At 62.8% G+C, this 15353-nt stretch overlaps 7 protein-coding genes across 7 annotated transcripts; 4 read left to right on the top strand and 3 right to left on the bottom strand.

The window, feature by feature from the left end:
- Positions 1-517: 517 nt before the first annotated feature.
- On the top strand, positions 518-1608 carry Q8F55_002386 (uncharacterized protein; the record flags this gene model as incomplete). Its single annotated transcript, XM_069350988.1, has 3 exons — positions 518-617; positions 665-1149; positions 1189-1608. 3 exons carry the CDS (start codon positions 518-520, stop codon positions 1606-1608), a joined length of 1005 nt encoding a protein of 334 aa, XP_069211374.1.
- Positions 1609-3108: 1500 nt separating this feature from the next.
- On the top strand, positions 3109-5119 carry Q8F55_002385 (uncharacterized protein; the record flags this gene model as incomplete). Its single annotated transcript, XM_069350987.1, has 10 exons — positions 3109-3138; positions 3187-3309; positions 3350-3476; positions 3520-3647; positions 3689-3761; positions 3798-3876; positions 3914-4073; positions 4112-4296; positions 4343-4445; positions 4484-5119. The coding sequence occupies 10 exons, from the start codon at positions 3109-3111 to the stop codon at positions 5117-5119; spliced, it is 1644 nt and encodes a 547-aa protein (XP_069211373.1).
- A 151-nt stretch (positions 5120-5270) lies between these two features.
- Positions 5271-6497, top strand: Q8F55_002384 (uncharacterized protein; the record flags this gene model as incomplete). Its single annotated transcript, XM_069350986.1, has 4 exons — positions 5271-5348; positions 5391-5415; positions 5450-6138; positions 6171-6497. The coding sequence occupies 4 exons, from the start codon at positions 5271-5273 to the stop codon at positions 6495-6497; spliced, it is 1119 nt and encodes a 372-aa protein (XP_069211372.1).
- A 123-nt stretch (positions 6498-6620) lies between these two features.
- MET22 (3'(2'),5'-bisphosphate nucleotidase) lies at positions 6621-8131 on the bottom strand (the record flags this gene model as incomplete). Its single annotated transcript, XM_069350985.1, has 4 exons — positions 6621-7286; positions 7569-7632; positions 7673-7939; positions 7974-8131. The coding sequence occupies 4 exons, from the start codon at positions 8129-8131 to the stop codon at positions 6621-6623; spliced, it is 1155 nt and encodes a 384-aa protein (XP_069211371.1).
- Positions 8132-8305: 174 nt separating this feature from the next.
- Positions 8306-9107, top strand: NAS2 (putative 26S proteasome regulatory subunit; the record flags this gene model as incomplete). The annotated part of the gene is made up of 3 exons (XM_069350984.1): positions 8306-8458; positions 8497-8955; positions 8994-9107. The coding sequence occupies 3 exons, from the start codon at positions 8306-8308 to the stop codon at positions 9105-9107; spliced, it is 726 nt and encodes a 241-aa protein (XP_069211370.1).
- Positions 9108-9176: 69 nt separating this feature from the next.
- On the bottom strand, positions 9177-10314 carry Q8F55_002381 (uncharacterized protein; the record flags this gene model as incomplete). The annotated part of the gene is made up of 3 exons (XM_069350983.1): positions 9177-9895; positions 9930-10107; positions 10156-10314. 3 exons carry the CDS (start codon positions 10312-10314, stop codon positions 9177-9179), a joined length of 1056 nt encoding a protein of 351 aa, XP_069211369.1.
- Positions 10315-10601: 287 nt separating this feature from the next.
- Positions 10602-13358, bottom strand: Q8F55_002380 (uncharacterized protein; the record flags this gene model as incomplete). Its single annotated transcript, XM_069350982.1, has 6 exons — positions 10602-10931; positions 10972-11173; positions 11212-12287; positions 12336-13019; positions 13218-13263; positions 13300-13358. The coding sequence occupies 6 exons, from the start codon at positions 13356-13358 to the stop codon at positions 10602-10604; spliced, it is 2397 nt and encodes a 798-aa protein (XP_069211368.1).
- Positions 13359-15353: the final 1995 nt, after the last annotated feature.

Genomic DNA, 15353 nt, shown 5'->3' with positions numbered 1-15353 from the left:
GCGTGACCACTGGCGGTGACATGGACATGATGCCGGTCAGGAGACCCTATGTGCATAGCACCACGCCGCTTGCCACATGACGTACACGACACTATCTACCCCGTCCCCTGCTCTGCATTTGGTAGAGGGTACCACATGGCTCAACCAACAATAGTTAGTTCTCTGTCGAATGTATCATCCTGCTTGCTGCTCCTGCTCAACAATGCACAAGCTCCACACTACCACCACCACTACCACAGCGTTCCGATACCGCAATCAGAGACATGCGGGGGCCCATGCTCATTGTCTCAACTCTCCTCTCAACCGCGTCAAACACCCAATCTTCAAGACCTACAGCTCTCTACGCACTACTCCGCAGCTGCTGACAGCCCAACACGGCCTCGCGCACCGCCATCCATCTCCACATCATCACCTTGCTCTCCTTTGTTCTCGACCGCTTTTCAATCAATCGGAAGGTGAGCGGGCCTGGCCATCGCAGGCGCTGCGCATCTAACAAACATTCTTCAGTGGCAGCAACATGTCGGACAACTTCATCGGCATGGGGCAAGACAGCTTCCTTGACGGCATGAGCGTCGTCAGCGACCCGACAGGCGAGGGCTCGGCCGACGAGACTGCCGGTGAGGCCAAATGTCGATCGTATTGGGACACACTAACTGGGACTTAGAACGCTTCATCCCCTGGGCGCTGGAGGAGGCGATCGAGCGTATCCTCCGTGAGCGTCCCTTCACCATCAAGAGCCTGCTTGAAGAGGTTGTCGCCGTGTCCCTGGCCGCGCAGAAGGCCAGGCTATCCTTCGAGATCCAGTACACCAAGAAAGGAAAGCAGAAGCGGCCGAAGTTCTCCTCCGAGGAGGCTGGCCTGCTCAGCTCTGGGGGGCGGCTCCACAAGGCATTCTCCGGCTGCGGCGTCCTTCCCGAGTATCTCCTGGCCACTTCGGCCGAGTACAACGGGGATGTCCAGAGGCCGAAGGAAGTCTGCCTCTCCATGGCGATGATCGCGGCGTTCACTTGGCTCGGCCACCAGTACGCGCGGGAGCTGGCGAGGTCGGCGGCTCTGTCGGCCCCTGTGAGGGTCATCCTCCCCGTCGGCATCCTCCGCGGCGACCGCGAGGCTCCTATTGACAGCCGGGTGTTTGTCCCGCTGTACATGGTGCGTACAGTGAGAGCGACGACATGCTGACAGGTCCAGGAGCCCACGGTGGTCGGCAAGTTTGCCGAGAAGCTTGCGGGTCTCTCGGTGGAGCAGACCGAGGGCCTCACCGACCGCCAGAAGCTAGAGCTCATCAACCCTGTTCGCGTCCGCATTGACGCGGTGAGCTCGACCAAAGTGGAGGTCTGGGCGACCCTGCCCGTTGGGACCGACGACTGCAGGTTCATGCAGTTGCTCGAGCAAGTAAGGTGGAGGGAGAAGGATTTGGCTGACAAGCTGGTCAACCGTACCAACAAGGCTTGCTCTGAGGTCGGCCCCGGACTGGCAACGCATATGGGCGCCAGCAAGTCCATGTGGTCTTCGGTATGTCCAATTTCATCTTCGACAGGTGTTGACACTTCCGAGGCGCACCAGGCCAGCCCAAAGGCGGTGGATGTCTACAAGAAGAGTCAGTCATAGTCAGTAGCAATGAGCCGATTGTATTTATGCAGTGTTGTCATGTAGTGCATGCGAGGTATGCGCAGTGTTGCTGAGCGTATCGCGTTGCACGCCACAACCCCAGCGCATCACTCACCGTACCCCTCCTAGCTCCAGCGAGATGATGATGTCGGCGTCGCGCTTTGACGCGGGACGGAGTCTGCGTGTCGCACCACGCCACGGGTTAGATGCCACAAGCACTACCGTTAGCCTGTACGACACTGCCTATCCCGTCCCCTCCTCTACATTCGGTGTAACTAGCATCACCACCCTCAGTTAGCTCTCTATCGAATGTATCGTCTTGAACTCTCTACGTCTCTAGCCACAGAGGCACCGTTTGAGTCACCACAGGCCGATCTCAAGCACAGTACCATCCGCGCCGTCACAGGCCACGACAGGTAGTCAGCTACGTAGGAGAGGATCCGTCCAAGCTTGGAAGCGCAAGCCAATACACGCTTATTCTTGGGGGAGAACCACAAGACGTCGTACCGGAGGATGAGGTGCAGCGTGTGATGGTGCTCGCGGATGTTCAAGACCAAGCCAGCAATCAGCAGAAGGCTAACAGCCGGGGCGACGACGAGCGCGACCGTTCACTTCGTTATTTTGGCGCGCGCGTGCGCCATCGCGGCGTCGAGCGACGCGGGGATTATGGGCTCTGGAGGCGACGCGGAGCGTGGTGTTCGGAGCGCGGAGTCGCGGACCCGCAGCTCGAACCTCGGCAGCGCACCGCCTCCTTGTCGATCGGGTTAGCCACGGGTCGTGCAGCCAGCATGCCCCATGCATCGCCCTCAAGCAGGAGAGGGCCAGCACGCGCAGGTACGCGAGCAGCAGGAACATCAGTAAGAAGTACAGGCTTCCCTCGTTCATGAGCGCCGTATACCAGCTTCAGCGAGGCCACCGACCTTTCTCGGGGCAGCGGCAGTGCCGCGAGCGACGGGGGCAGCGGGCCAATCAATCGCGGCGGGGGCAGCTCGGTCGTCCAAGTTGGCCTGCCAGCCATCTCCTCGGTCGCGCCGATGCCAGGGGGGACGGCGACACGGGCGGTGCAGTACAGACAGTGATGCCAAAGCTGGGTGCGAGGGGCGCAGTGTCGTGGCCTGTGACGGCGCGGATGGTACTGTGCTTGAGATCGGCCTGTGGTGACTCAAACGGTGCCTCTGTGGCTAGAGACGTAGAGAGTTCAAGACGATACATTCGATAGAGAGCTAACTGAGGATGGTGATGCTAGTTAGACCCTGCCGAATGTAGAGGGGACGGGATAGGCAGGCTAGTGGTATTGCCTGTGGCATCTAACCAGTGGCATGGTGCGCCAGTTGCACCCGCCGCCTGCGGCCTGCCAAACTAACTCATGCCACATTGCCACCCATAATAACAAGCCTCCACCACTTTTACTTCCGTTAACCATAATGTTCTCGACGCGACTTATCTTGCCCAAGTCGACCACTGAGTTAACAGTCACTCTCTCACCTCTATCATCAGGCCATGGGCAACGACTTTCACTCCCTCAGTCAGGTAGGAGCGCGTCGATCGGGCGTTGCACTTGCCTAACAGTACTCTCAGGGGGTCTTTGTTATTCCGTTTCAGCCGCCGGAAACCAAAGCCAAAGCCCGGCCGTCCTCGACCGCCGAGCCGCTCGACGAGATCTACGACAAGTCGTACCAACACTTCCAAGCTGCCTACGATGTGAGTAGGCTCACGAGTGGAAAATACTGACTGGATGCAGGCGTATGAGGAACAGACCACGGCCGAGCTGCTGGACGAGATCAGATCTTGGCTGCAGCAGTGCGACATCCCTCCTTCGCTCAAGCCTTCGTTTGACGTGCAGAGGCTGCACATTGCCCTTGTCCAGGGTGGGTTTCTAGGAGACGGCGAAATGCATGCTGACCTACCAAGGCGTATCGGCGGCTCTAACTCCTGGTCTCTCGTCGATAACGCGTCATGCTGTGACCATCAACGGACGCGACGTGTCTGACCTCGCTTCGGCGACGCGGGCTGTCGCGGTGGGATTCCTTGGTGAAGCTGTAAGTGGTGTTGGAGAGACCGGATATTCTAACATGTGCAGGCATTGGCAGCCAAGAAGGCTGGGAGGACGCCGATGGAAGAGGTGCAGAGGTGGTGGCAGGGCCAGAAGGACCGTGAGTCACCAGCAACTGAGTCAGCTCACCATGTAGGTAAACCACTCCTCGTTCACATCCAGCAAGCGCAGCTCATATCATCCACCGTTCTATCCGAGCTCATCTACATCATGAAGTGAGTTGTGCGGCTAGGATCGTCAGCTGATCCTCAGCCTCTATCCCACCCTCCCATTCCGTCTTCTCCTCGACGTCCCGTCCATCGGGCACTTCCTGTCCACGTGGACCTTGGTGGAGCCCAGTGAAGTCGACCTGAGCATCCTTACTCTGGGGAGGTCAAGAAAACGGAACGCAGGCGTGAATGCCATCCTTCAAGTAAGTCGTGGGTTGCCGTACCGTGCTGACGAGGCCAGTCGGCAGTGGACTCCACTGTTACTCCCCTCAGCGTCACTCGCGAGCTTGCGGAGCAGCTCAAGCGTGACGAGGAGATGATCGGAGGAGGTTCCGCTAGCACGCTCAAGTCGCTCAGGTGGCTCGCGCTTCAGCATCGTTTCAACTCTCCACTTGCTGCCTTGGCTGAGAGCGAGGTGACCGACCAGTGAATTTGGCGCTCCATCAACTTGCGCAGCTGCTGACATTCGCAGGCAACTGCGCGATCTGCAAACGATAGCAGATGTAGTCAAAGATGGCAACCGGGTTCCTGGCGGAGATATCTTTGCCCTCGACGCAAACTCCGACCTTTCCACTGTGAGTGCGAGTTCAAGCACCTCCATCTTACACCTCAGGTCAACGACCCCGCTCCACGAATGTCCATCCTGTCGTCTCTTGCGAAACCTGACACGTTTTGGCCCGCCAGCAGCAACGGTGTGGACGCCTCGGACCAGAGTGTGGCCGAGGACGAGCAGTCGTCAGAGGACGAAGAGGTCCATACACCTCGCAAGTCAAGCCGAAGCCGGCAGACGAAGGACTATCTCAAGATGTCGGGACAGACGACCAGGAAAAAGAGGAAGCCTCAGCCTCCTGCGGACGATCAGACACACGCTGCTAACGGCGAATTCGTCGACCTATCAACGCCGCAGCCTTTCAAGGAGACCGAGACGCTCTTCTCCCTTTGGCAGTCGGCCGGGAGGAACGTCAACCTCTGGGACTGGCTGGAAGGTTTCCGCGGGGAGCTCACGGGCTCAGCAAAGGAACAAGGCAACGAGGAGAATGGGTCGCCTGCGGAACGGCGCAGCAAGCGGAAGCGGGCGGGAGAAGATGAAGATGGGGTGCCAGAGCTCAGTGAGGAGGCGCAACAGCGTCTCCACGCCGCGTTCATCCGTTTCGTCGAGGAGGCCCGCATGCTCGGTCTGGTGCGCGCCAGAGCCAAGGGGACGCGGAAGAAGACGGACGAGGTGGTCAAGGGGGTGTTGCTGGTGTAGAGAGCATTCTAGAGATGCGCAAGCTTGTATCAATAGGCGTTCTTGTATGCATTTACGTGCTGTGTCGTTTTGTTGTCACCGTAACAATCCAGTCAACAAATGATGTCACCTGGTGGAGGCGTTTGTTTTCTCCTTCAACCTATCCACCATCATGGCGGCAGACACTCACGCCGCAATACCGACGACAGCCAGCTTGCTGGCCGAGATCGAGACGGGCCGGGCCTCGGAGGTATGTCAGAGTCACCCACGCTCCTGCACCTGACAGCCGCAGATAACGCTGGCGCTGCGATACAACAGTACGCGTGCACCTGCCTCCGCGACTGACGCCAGCATCACCCCCCGGCCCAACCTTCGTCCCCGAGCTCGACGAGATCCTCCTACAGGCGCGCCCGCACCCCGGCGGCTCGAGCCTGCAGCGCGGTGACCTGGTCGAGGTGGTGGGGCCGAGCGGCGCGGGGAAGAGCACGTTGGCAGCCTTCCTCCTCATGACGTGGGTGCTGCCGCGGTCCTTCGCGCTCGTGCCTGCGCCGGGCGGCGAGGCCGTCGAGGTCCCGCTCGGCGGGCGGGGCGCACACGCGGTCCTCCTCTCTCCGGCGTCGCACCCGCCCCTCGTGCCGCGCATCGAGGCCGCGCTCCGCTCACACATCGAGACGCGGGTCGCGGCGACACTGGCCGAGACGCAGCCAAGAGACCTCCGCGCCCCGCTCATCAGCGGCGCGATTGACGAGCTCGTCGGCACGAGCCTCGAGCGCCTCGCTGTTCTTCAGCCCCGACCCCGCGCGCTCGGGTGGACGCTCGCGCTGCGCCGAGCCGCGCTCGACGCGCCCGGCCTCGTCGTGTGCGACGGCTTCAGCGATGCCTTCTGGCCCGAGCGGTGGGAGGACGAGAAGGGCGAGAGGCGGCGCGGCGCGCGCGTGCGCGGGTCACAGGACGCAACGACCAAGGATGCGTACGAGGCCGTCACAGCGCTCAGGCGGGATGCCGGCGCGGTCGTGGTGCTCACCGCGCAGGGCGTGCGGGTGGGTAGTGGTGTAGACGGAGCTGACGGCAGCCGATACCCAACACGCCGTTCTTCAAGGCCCAACTGCCTGCGCCGTACCCGTCGCCGTTTGCGCCCCGCGGCACCGACCCCGACCCGCCGACGGCGTGGCCGCTCAACATCCAGCTCACCCTGCTCGGCCCCTCGCGCCCGCTGCAGTTCCCCGCCGAGACGACGCTGGTGGACGCGCTGCGCTCGCGCGGCCAGCCCACGGTGCAGGTACTCGATGCCATGGTGCGTGTGGTCGGGGGCAAGGGCCTGGCGGGGACACTGGCGGGGGCCAAGTGGTCGTTTGGAGTGGCGAGTCACGGGCTGGTCCCGTTCACGCACGAGAAGTAGCGCAGCGAGAAGGTCACAAGAGGAAGAGGCATCGCAGACACATCCTACAGACACCATGCATGTATATACCACGCTACAAATGTCCTTGACTTCTCACAGCTTGACCGCCTAGAGCTCGACCGCCTAGAGCTTGTGGCCTGCCTCCTGGATCGCCTTCTTGACCGCCTCGACGGCGCGTCCGTGCATCTCGCTGCCGGCAGCCACAATGCCCTCGTTGCCCGACAGCGTGCGTCCCTTGGAAAAGTCGAGCGGCTTGCCGTACATGTCGGTGCAGACGCCACCAGACTCGGCAATCAGGAGGTTGCCCGAGGCATGGTCCCAGATCTTCTCCTGGTACTCCTTGCCGCCAGAGTACTTTGTCGGGATGCGCAGGTAGACACCGCCCTCGCCGCGGGCGAGGCACGCATACTTTGCCTGGCTGTCCATGCGGAGCGAGGGGCGCTGGACGCCGAGCAGCTCGCCGATGCGCTGCTGGATGCCGTGGGCCGAGTGGCCGGCCTCGACCGACTCGAGGAACGTGAGCGGGTTGGACTCGGGCGGCGTGGCGGGGAGGGTGAGCTTTGTGTAGACCTCTGAGTCGAGCGGACGCGAGTAGCTGCCCTCGCCGCGGACGGCGACCATGAGCACGCCCTTGCCGTTGGGGATGATCTCCTCGCCAATCTTGGCGGGCTCGGGGCCGAGGTTGGGGCAGCCGATGACGCCAAGCTCGACAACGCCGTTGATGATGAGGGCGAGGCAGACGGCAAACTGCTGGTGACGGATGAAGCCGGACGTGCCGTCGACGGGGTCCTGGGGTTGTGAGTGGGGTTGGCTTGCCGTGACACGGGGTAGGGAGACGCGTAAGGCGATGGACCCTGGGCGACATGGTACTCTGCGATGCGGCCTCGGTGATACAGCGCTCGGTGGACGGTGCTCGGCGACGCGGAGCAAAGCGACACAAGCAGCGCGACACGAGCAACGCGGCACGAAGCAAGACCCAACGGTGCTCGGCAGCACGGCGCCGAGCCACACCGCGCGCGCTTATCCACACGGCGCTGGCCCACACTCCCCTCGGCAACACGGCGTACTCACAATGGTCCAGAAGCGGCCAACGGGCCCACCGACCGCCGAGCCGGCGTCAACAGCGGACAAGATCCTGCGCCGGGTCAGTCTCTCTCCAACGAGCTCAGACCCACTGCTCCTCGCTAAACTTCTCATCCTTGCCCCAGCCGTCGACGCGCGTGAATCCCTCATTCACCAGCCCGACGACCTTTTCTCTCAGAGGCTGGTTTGCGCGCAGCTCGGACGTGTCCTCCTCGCCGATGATCTCGTCCTTGGGGTAGTGGGCCAGGAGGTGGAGCGAGATGAGCGCCTGGGCCGACAGGTCGGCGACCGTCACGGGGCTCTTGTCCTTCTTGATGACCGTGTCCTGGGTCACGAGCGTGTCCTGCACCGACTTTGTGCTGGCCGTCAGTGTTGCTAGAACTCGGTACGCACAGGTAGCAGCCGCGGAGGACGGCCTGGATGGCGAGCTCGGCCTCGGGGACGAGCGTCTTGAACGGGAGGGGCGACATGGCGGGGCGGCAGGTGGTGATGGTGCGGAAGATGGGCTTGGGAGCGCGAGGGAGAGCGGCGATGAGGAGGCGGAGGGACATGCAGCGGCGGCGATGGGAAGAAAAGTCGAAGCAACGGCGATATCTGGAATCGGCGTCGGGTTTGCACGTCATCGTCGTTGAATCTCGATAATCGCTCAATCGCAGTTAGCCGGCGGCGGCAGGCGGCAATGATCTCATCTTCGCACCCACCCAACCCAACCCACACCGCGCACAATGGCCTTTCCCGCCCCAAACGCGGCGGTCAGCCTGCCGCTGCCCGACCCAGAGGCGTACCCGGGCGAGCCGCGCGAGTACGCGACTGCGCTGATGCAGCGCAAGGACGCGATCGAGGCCGAGATCGACGCGCTCAAGGACGTGCTCGCGAGCGTGGGTTGCGTTACCGTAGCCTGCTGACCTGGCCCCAGCACAATGCGAGCGCCGACACGCCGCTCGTCGACCCCGAGGGATACCCGCGCGGCGATATCGACGTCTACGCGATCCGGCACGCGCGCGCGGCGCTCGCGCGGCTCTACAACGACCGGAGCGAGGTGACGCGGCGGCTGGCGACGGCGCTCGAGAATGCCTTCCAGCCGGGTACGGGCTCGGGCTCGGGGTCTGGCTCTGGGTCGAGCGCCGCTCTGCCCGCCGCTGCACCCGCTGCCCCCGCCACGCCCCGCGCCAACGGCCACCGCGACGACGGCGGCGACATCCCCGCCACCTGGCCCGAGCGCCCGGTCGCCCTCGTCAACTCGGTCGCGGAGGGCAGCCCCGCCGCCGACGCCGGCCTGCAGGCGCGCGACGCTATCTACTCGTTTTCTGGCATTACAGCCGCCAGCGCGGGCGGCCTGCAGGCCATCGGGCCCGTCGTCGCCCGCTCCGAAGGGGTATGTCCTGCCTACCGCTACTGCGCGCTGACACCCAGTCCCCGCTCACCCTCCTCGTGCTGCGCGGAGAAGAGCGCAAGCTCATCCGCCTGACACCCCGCTCTGGCTGGGGCGGCCGCGGGCTGCTCGGCTGCCACATCGTCCCGCCGTAGAGTGCGCTCGGCGCGGCCTCTGTCCCGTACCCGCGTATCCGCTACACACTATGCATGCTGTGGCAATGTCTAAACGAGGCGCTTGCCCTCGTCCTTGGGCTTAGCGGCCTCGACCTTCTTCTCCTCCTCCTTGATCTCGGTCGCCTCCGCCTTGATCTCGGCGACCTTCTCAGTCACCTGGACGGGGAGGGGCACCTCGACCGACGCGACCGGCGTGTTGTCGATCGTAATAGACACCGTCTTGACCTCGACAGGCTCGGCAGCGGCCTCCTTGACCGTCTCGCGGGCGTTGGAAACTGCGGCGGCCGTCTCGCTGGCCTTGGCCTTGGCCTTCTCGGCCGCGCGCTCAACCTCGCGCTTGGCACGGGCGGTAGCCGCCTCGACGCGCTCCTGGCCGACGCGGACCGCCTCGGCCATCTTGAGCCCCGTGGCCGACTCGACGCCCTCGACCGCTTTGTTGCTCCACGTGCTCACGTCGTTGCCCGCGCCGCGCAGCTTGTCGAGCGCGAGCTGCCAGTGCAGCTCGAGCGCGCTGTTGATGCGGTCGTGCTTCTCGGCAAACTCGGGAATGTGCTTGTCCTCAGCGTCCGAGATGTACTGGCGCAGGTTGTGCGCCGTCTTTGGGAGGAAGTAGGGGAGCGCAATGGCCGCAAAGACGGGCGGCGCGAGGAAGCGGATCGGGAACGCGCGCGTGCGGGTCAGCACCGAGCCGGTGAGGCCGGCCACAGCGACGTAGATGAGCCCCGGGACCAATGGCTCGTCGGGCGACACAATCTGCTTGACCTCGCCTGGGCGTCAGCGCGGCTGATACCCCAAACCCACCCTCGACCTTGCGCTCAAAGCCGATCCAGTTGGACACGCCGCTCTCGACGACGCCGCGCGCCGAGCCGAGCGCGCCGGCCGTCGCCTCGCGCGCGGCCGTAATGTGCTCGGTCAGCGGGTTGACCGTCTCGACCAGCACGATGGGCTTGGCCTCGTCGGCGGCCGAGTAGATCGGGAGCTGGGGGCGTCAGTACGGTAGCAGTGGCCGCGGCGCGGCGCGACCCACCTTGTCGCCGCGGGCTGTCCGTCCGGGGTGGACAGAGGCGGGAGCAGCGGCAGCAGCTCCGTCGTCGGCGAGCGCGACAGTGGTCGAGGCAGCAAGGGCGCCGCCAATGGCGAGGGTAGGAGCAGCCGATGCCCGGAGGAGACGCTGGAATGCGGCCATTTTGAGTGGTGCGGTGTGGCTTGACTTGAAGTCGATGTGATGTCGATCCGGCGTCGCGAGCTCGTGCTGCTGCCTCCAGTCGGAACTGTCGGCCAAGTGAGGTGCTCACTCGCCCGGAATCAACCGCCGTGAGGCCAAAAGCCCCCGCTCCCACGTGGCGGCAATAAAACCCCCCGGCCTTATCGCGTGGCAGCCGCACCTTGGTATCTTGGATTTGTTTACATCCTTCATGCTTCTGCTTCATTGCTATGACATCCTATACAACAGCGCGGCGCAGCGAGGCGCCGCTACGAGCTCGCCGGGGCCAGCTTGTTTGGGCGCACGGGCGCACTTCGACGCCTCACGGTGGGCTTTTTCTCTGGTGCCGCCGGGCGTGGTTTTGGCAGCGACGAACTGCTCTTTCGTCGCCGTTTTCGCTCTGGACTCGTCTCCTCATCCTGGGTCGGTTCACCGTTGGCACTTGGCTCTGGTTCATGTACGCCAGTCTGAGCCAGTGGCGAAACGCCTCCTTTTGTCATGAACGCGATACCGAGGCGTTGCAGCGGGTCGCTCGTGTCAAACTTGGCGGGCAGGAAGACGATCGGAAGGCGTGAGCCGGGCAGCGGGAGGTGGAACGCCTAGCCGTCAGCACGCAAAGCAACTCGCAGCACTTACCACACCCTCCGCATGCAGCCCCTGCACCATGTTTACAAACGCCTCCAGGTTGTTGTCGTCGTTGCACAGCACCATGCCCATTGTTACCGGAAGGAGGCCTTCTCGGGCCAGAGTTGAGACTGGGATCATCGACGCCGTGTATGCCGACTGGGTGACCACTTGGTCCGGCGGGTACGTAAGGGTCTCGGTCCATGTGTGTGATTGCCTGGAATGTTAGCGACTGTCGCGTTCCGTGCGACCCACCAAAGAGCATCCGATCCCTCCTCCCCGATAATAAGCACATTGAAGTTGCCGCCGCCGCGACCGCGAATGGCCAGCTCCCCCTTCCACACTCCAACCTTGCCCTTCTGTAGATCTCGGAACGCAGGCGAGAAGAACAGGCACATGGGCGGCGGGGGCACAAACTCGGCTGTTGGCAGAGACAATTGAGTTGGTCGATTGCGAGTGACCTTCAACACAACGGGGCGCTTGTTATCGTCGCCATCGCCATTGGGCAGGGGCACGGTTGGGATCGCAGAGCTCGCAGATGTTGCCGATAGGACCGATGCCCCGGATACGAATGGCGACCCGACGTGCTCAAGCGTTTGCGACGCCGTCTCGGGCGTATCCGCGCCAGTCTTGCGCTTCGTCGACGGGTTCGTCTGGATCGCCTGCTCCCGGGGGTAGTCCAGGACACCATCGGTCTCTGGGGTCGGAAGCTGCATCGCAATGTCCGTCTCTTCCTCCTTGACACTGTCGGCCTGCTTCCAGTCTTCCTGTGATTGCGACTCGTGGAGCTCAGCCTCCGCCTCTCTCTGCTCCGAGGCATCCTCCAGCTGCGCGATAATCTCGTCGATGCCATTGATGCCTTCGCCACTTTCAACGCCGTCGGCGGGTCCGCTGAGAGAGGGCCGTGGGGAGAACTCGGAGGCGGCAGAGAACTCGATGGGCGGGAGTCCGAGAGCTGGGGAGAAGGGGCGGCGGGGCGTCAACCCTGAGCCTGACGGAAGAGTAGTGGCCAGAGACGGCCATTCCTCCCCAGGAGTGAAGGTTGTCCACTGCGATAGATCCGGCTCGCCGACACTCTTGGTAGGCGTCAACGCCCCGTACACTTGACTGTCTTGGAACCCGCTGGCGGCGGGGGTGGGAGCCGAAGCCATGTAGGATGATAAGAAGCCGGCAAAGATGAACGACTCGCTGGGGCGGATGGCAATGTTGTAGAGAGCTTGAAGTGCGAGGGCGGCGTGGGGGGACGGTGTTGCAACCCGGGGTGAGATGCCATGCTCGGGGGAAAGAGACAATGACATGAGGATGCTCGGCCATAAGTACTGGGCGGTGACCTGGGAAGTGTCAGTCTGGGTGTCTGCATGCAGAACCGCAGCACTTACCACATCCCCACCGCCTCTTTTCCACACCTCGAGCAGGATCCGTGCCACGCCCACACTACCGACGCCCTCGACATCGACAGTCTTGGTCAACAAGGCCTTGAACGCTTCGTTCCCGGGTAGGTATCGGTCGGTTGTCGACGGAAGATGGGATATGTTCGTCTTTGGCGTGCCGAGACGGGCCAGCTGTGATGGCGACCTCGCCATGCCCGTGCTCGACCGCACCCTTGCCATCTGCTGAGTCGGTGACGAGGGTGGGTCCGCAACAATGTCCTCGCCTTTCAACGCCCTGGCGTCGTCCCCATCAAAGTTGAGGAGGCTCTCCCAAGCTCCGGAAGCTGGTGCCGCTACGGGAGCTTCACCGACAAGCTCGTTCCCAAAGCCTTGCCAAGATTCTTGCTGTTGCCCCAGCCCCGTCGGTCGCGCCCCTGGTGTGCCCCCCATGACCCAGGGATATGAATTAGCCCCAGTGATCGTGGAGCCGGCAGCGGGTGGGAATGATGACCGTCGACGGTGCAAGGAGCTGCGAAGGGCGCCGACCTGCGGGGACACGAGCGAAACGAGCGGTAATGGCGAGGGCAATGGGTTGCCTGCAGTGATCGGTGACTGGGACAAAGGATGGCGATGAGGAGCTCGACCGAGAAGTGCTGCTTCGTACAGGGTTGGTGAAGCGAGTCCACGGCGAGGCTGGTGGGTCAGTAATGGGAACTGAGAACGGGGACGGGGGCGCTGGGCGTAGGAAGAGGCCATGGGCGTGGCGGGGCGGTGAGGGCGAGGGCAAGTCCCCACTTCCATCCTCGTCTCGTGTCCGCGCCGCCGCCGCAGCCATCGGTGTTCCCAAGTGCCTCCGTGATCCGCGCACCGGCGATCGGTTCAACAACGCACCTCAGATAGCAGCTTTGACCGTTCTGGCGAAGTTGGTTTGAGGGCACTGAAGGGTTAGTCGTCGCCGTGCTGAGACACTCACGAGGCTACACGCTCCTGGGGCCTCTCGGGTAGCCGGGAAGGACCAGCTGTAGGCGACATGGCGGAGAGTGGTGCGGATGGCGCCGCGGCGACTATTGGCTTAGTTATCTTGGCTGGTGCTGGAAGGGGACGACGGTGACTGCGAGCGGCGACGGGTGGGAGCGTCGAGGGGGGCTGATAAGAGTGGACAATCGGCCACAGCGGGTCGTGTGTGGAGGTAGCCAGAGATGAGTCTGTCCTTTGGCGTCGTCCAGCGTCGTGGATGTGGTTGCTCGCGATCGGGGTGCGAACCGTTGGCGCTAAGATGGGACAAGTGTTGTTGATGCGTACGACTGTGTAATCGGCACGATGAATCAACAGGGATGGTGGGGTGTGGAAGATGGCGAGGACGTTGAAGGGGCAATGGCGATGAGGTGGTGGTTGTGGTGGTGGTCTGGGAGTGTCGCCAGTGTGGATGGGTGACCGCTGGAGTAAGCGTTTAGAAGGTTGTCGTTATGTGGTGGTGGCACACAACCAAGTCTGTCGTAGTAGGAGTGGGTGTGTGCCGACCGGCGAGCTAGCGGCGGCGGCGGCGACGGCGGCGCGCGCAGCGTGGTACCGCGGTTGACCGCATCGGTTGACCGGTGGGTTGTGCTAAAGTGGGTGGCCACCGGCCGGCAGCAGCGGCTGCGGTAGGCGGCAGGGGTGAGGCAGGGGTGGGGGGCCGGCAGCTGCTCTGGGCTCTAGGCTCTGAAGCAGAGGTTGCTGGGAACCAAATGAACCTGAGAGTACATGGACGTACGTGACCCTCTGCCTTCTCGTCGTCCTGCCCCTTCCTCCCTCCTACTCAAGGGTCCAGACGACGGACCCAGGGGCCTGGGTGGAGGGGCCACCGACTCCACGGCCACAGCGGCGAGCACGGCGGACACGGAATCAATCCTCCGTACCATTTAGAATATAACATTACCCTAATCGTGCCTTTTGACCTTGTCAGGGTTCAACTCTGTCGGCTGGTTTCAGTTGCAACGGCGGGATCGGGATCGAGAGACAAGTCTGTGGGTGTGCATCAATCATGGATCCAGGACGACGCCGCCACCTCGGTCTACACTGCAGCGCTAACCACTTGGGCTCGGATGCGAGTGGCACCGGCTCGGCACCGTCCCCAGCCAAGGGCTGGACTCGGAGGGTTTGGAGCAAGAGTGCGGAAAAGCCGTGTGGGCCGAGTCATGCATCATCGGCTGGGTACAGATACGCGCCCAGTGGCACAACCACCATCATCGCCTCAACCGGTGCAGGCTCATCAGTCGTTGTGCACCCAAGATTACATCGAGAGAGCGCCACAGATCCATTCATTCGGCTCCGAGTGCTCTGGCCGCCGCAGTCAGCCCAGCCTGGCCATCTTCCTCCCTCCACCTTGCTCGGTCTTCCTCGTCCTCCTCGTCTTCCTCGTCTTCCTCGTCTTCCTCGGCCCATTCCGCCTGCTTCCTCCTCTTCTCTGTCCTCTTCCTCATCACTTCCGATACAACCCTTCACCTCAACACACTCAACACACTCAACATCTCCCATTCCCCGATCAACTCATCCACCTCTCTCTCACTCATACGACTCACCCGACTGAACTCGCTCATACCCACACTTGCTGAACCACCAACCCCCCACGCTCCCACTTCATCCTGACCTCGTCGAGGGAAGTCGACGCCATGCCTCCCTCATCAAGCCGGCCGACATCGACCAATAGTCTGACCTCACAGCCGTCGTCTCGGCTCTCACACCGCTCCAGCACCCGGGCAACTCTTCGTTCATCGAGTGCAATCAGCACGAATCGCAACCTCGAGCCCACTCACCCGAGCCAATCTCCCCTTGGAGCACCTTCCCCCACCCGACGCTCAGCCCTCACGTCGGCCATCTCAAGCATCAATGGCTCGGCAGTCGGAGAAGGAGGCGAGTTCACCGTGTCTGTGATATTGGCCAAGGGTAAGAGTCGTTAGGGAGCGACTGAATTGAGCCCAGCACCAACGGGCGGCTTTGACATCGGGGTCGCTGCAATCAACCTGGACACTGGCCGCGTGAGTGACC

The sequence above is a fragment of the Vanrija albida genome (genome assembly GCF_041260175.1).
Source record: "Vanrija albida strain AlHP1 chromosome Unknown contig_2, whole genome shotgun sequence".
NCBI classification, from domain to species: Eukaryota; Fungi; Basidiomycota; class Tremellomycetes; order Trichosporonales; family Trichosporonaceae; genus Vanrija; species Vanrija albida.
The sequence above is the reverse complement of the archived record's forward strand: the minus strand, read 5'-3'. Positions and strand labels throughout refer to the sequence as shown.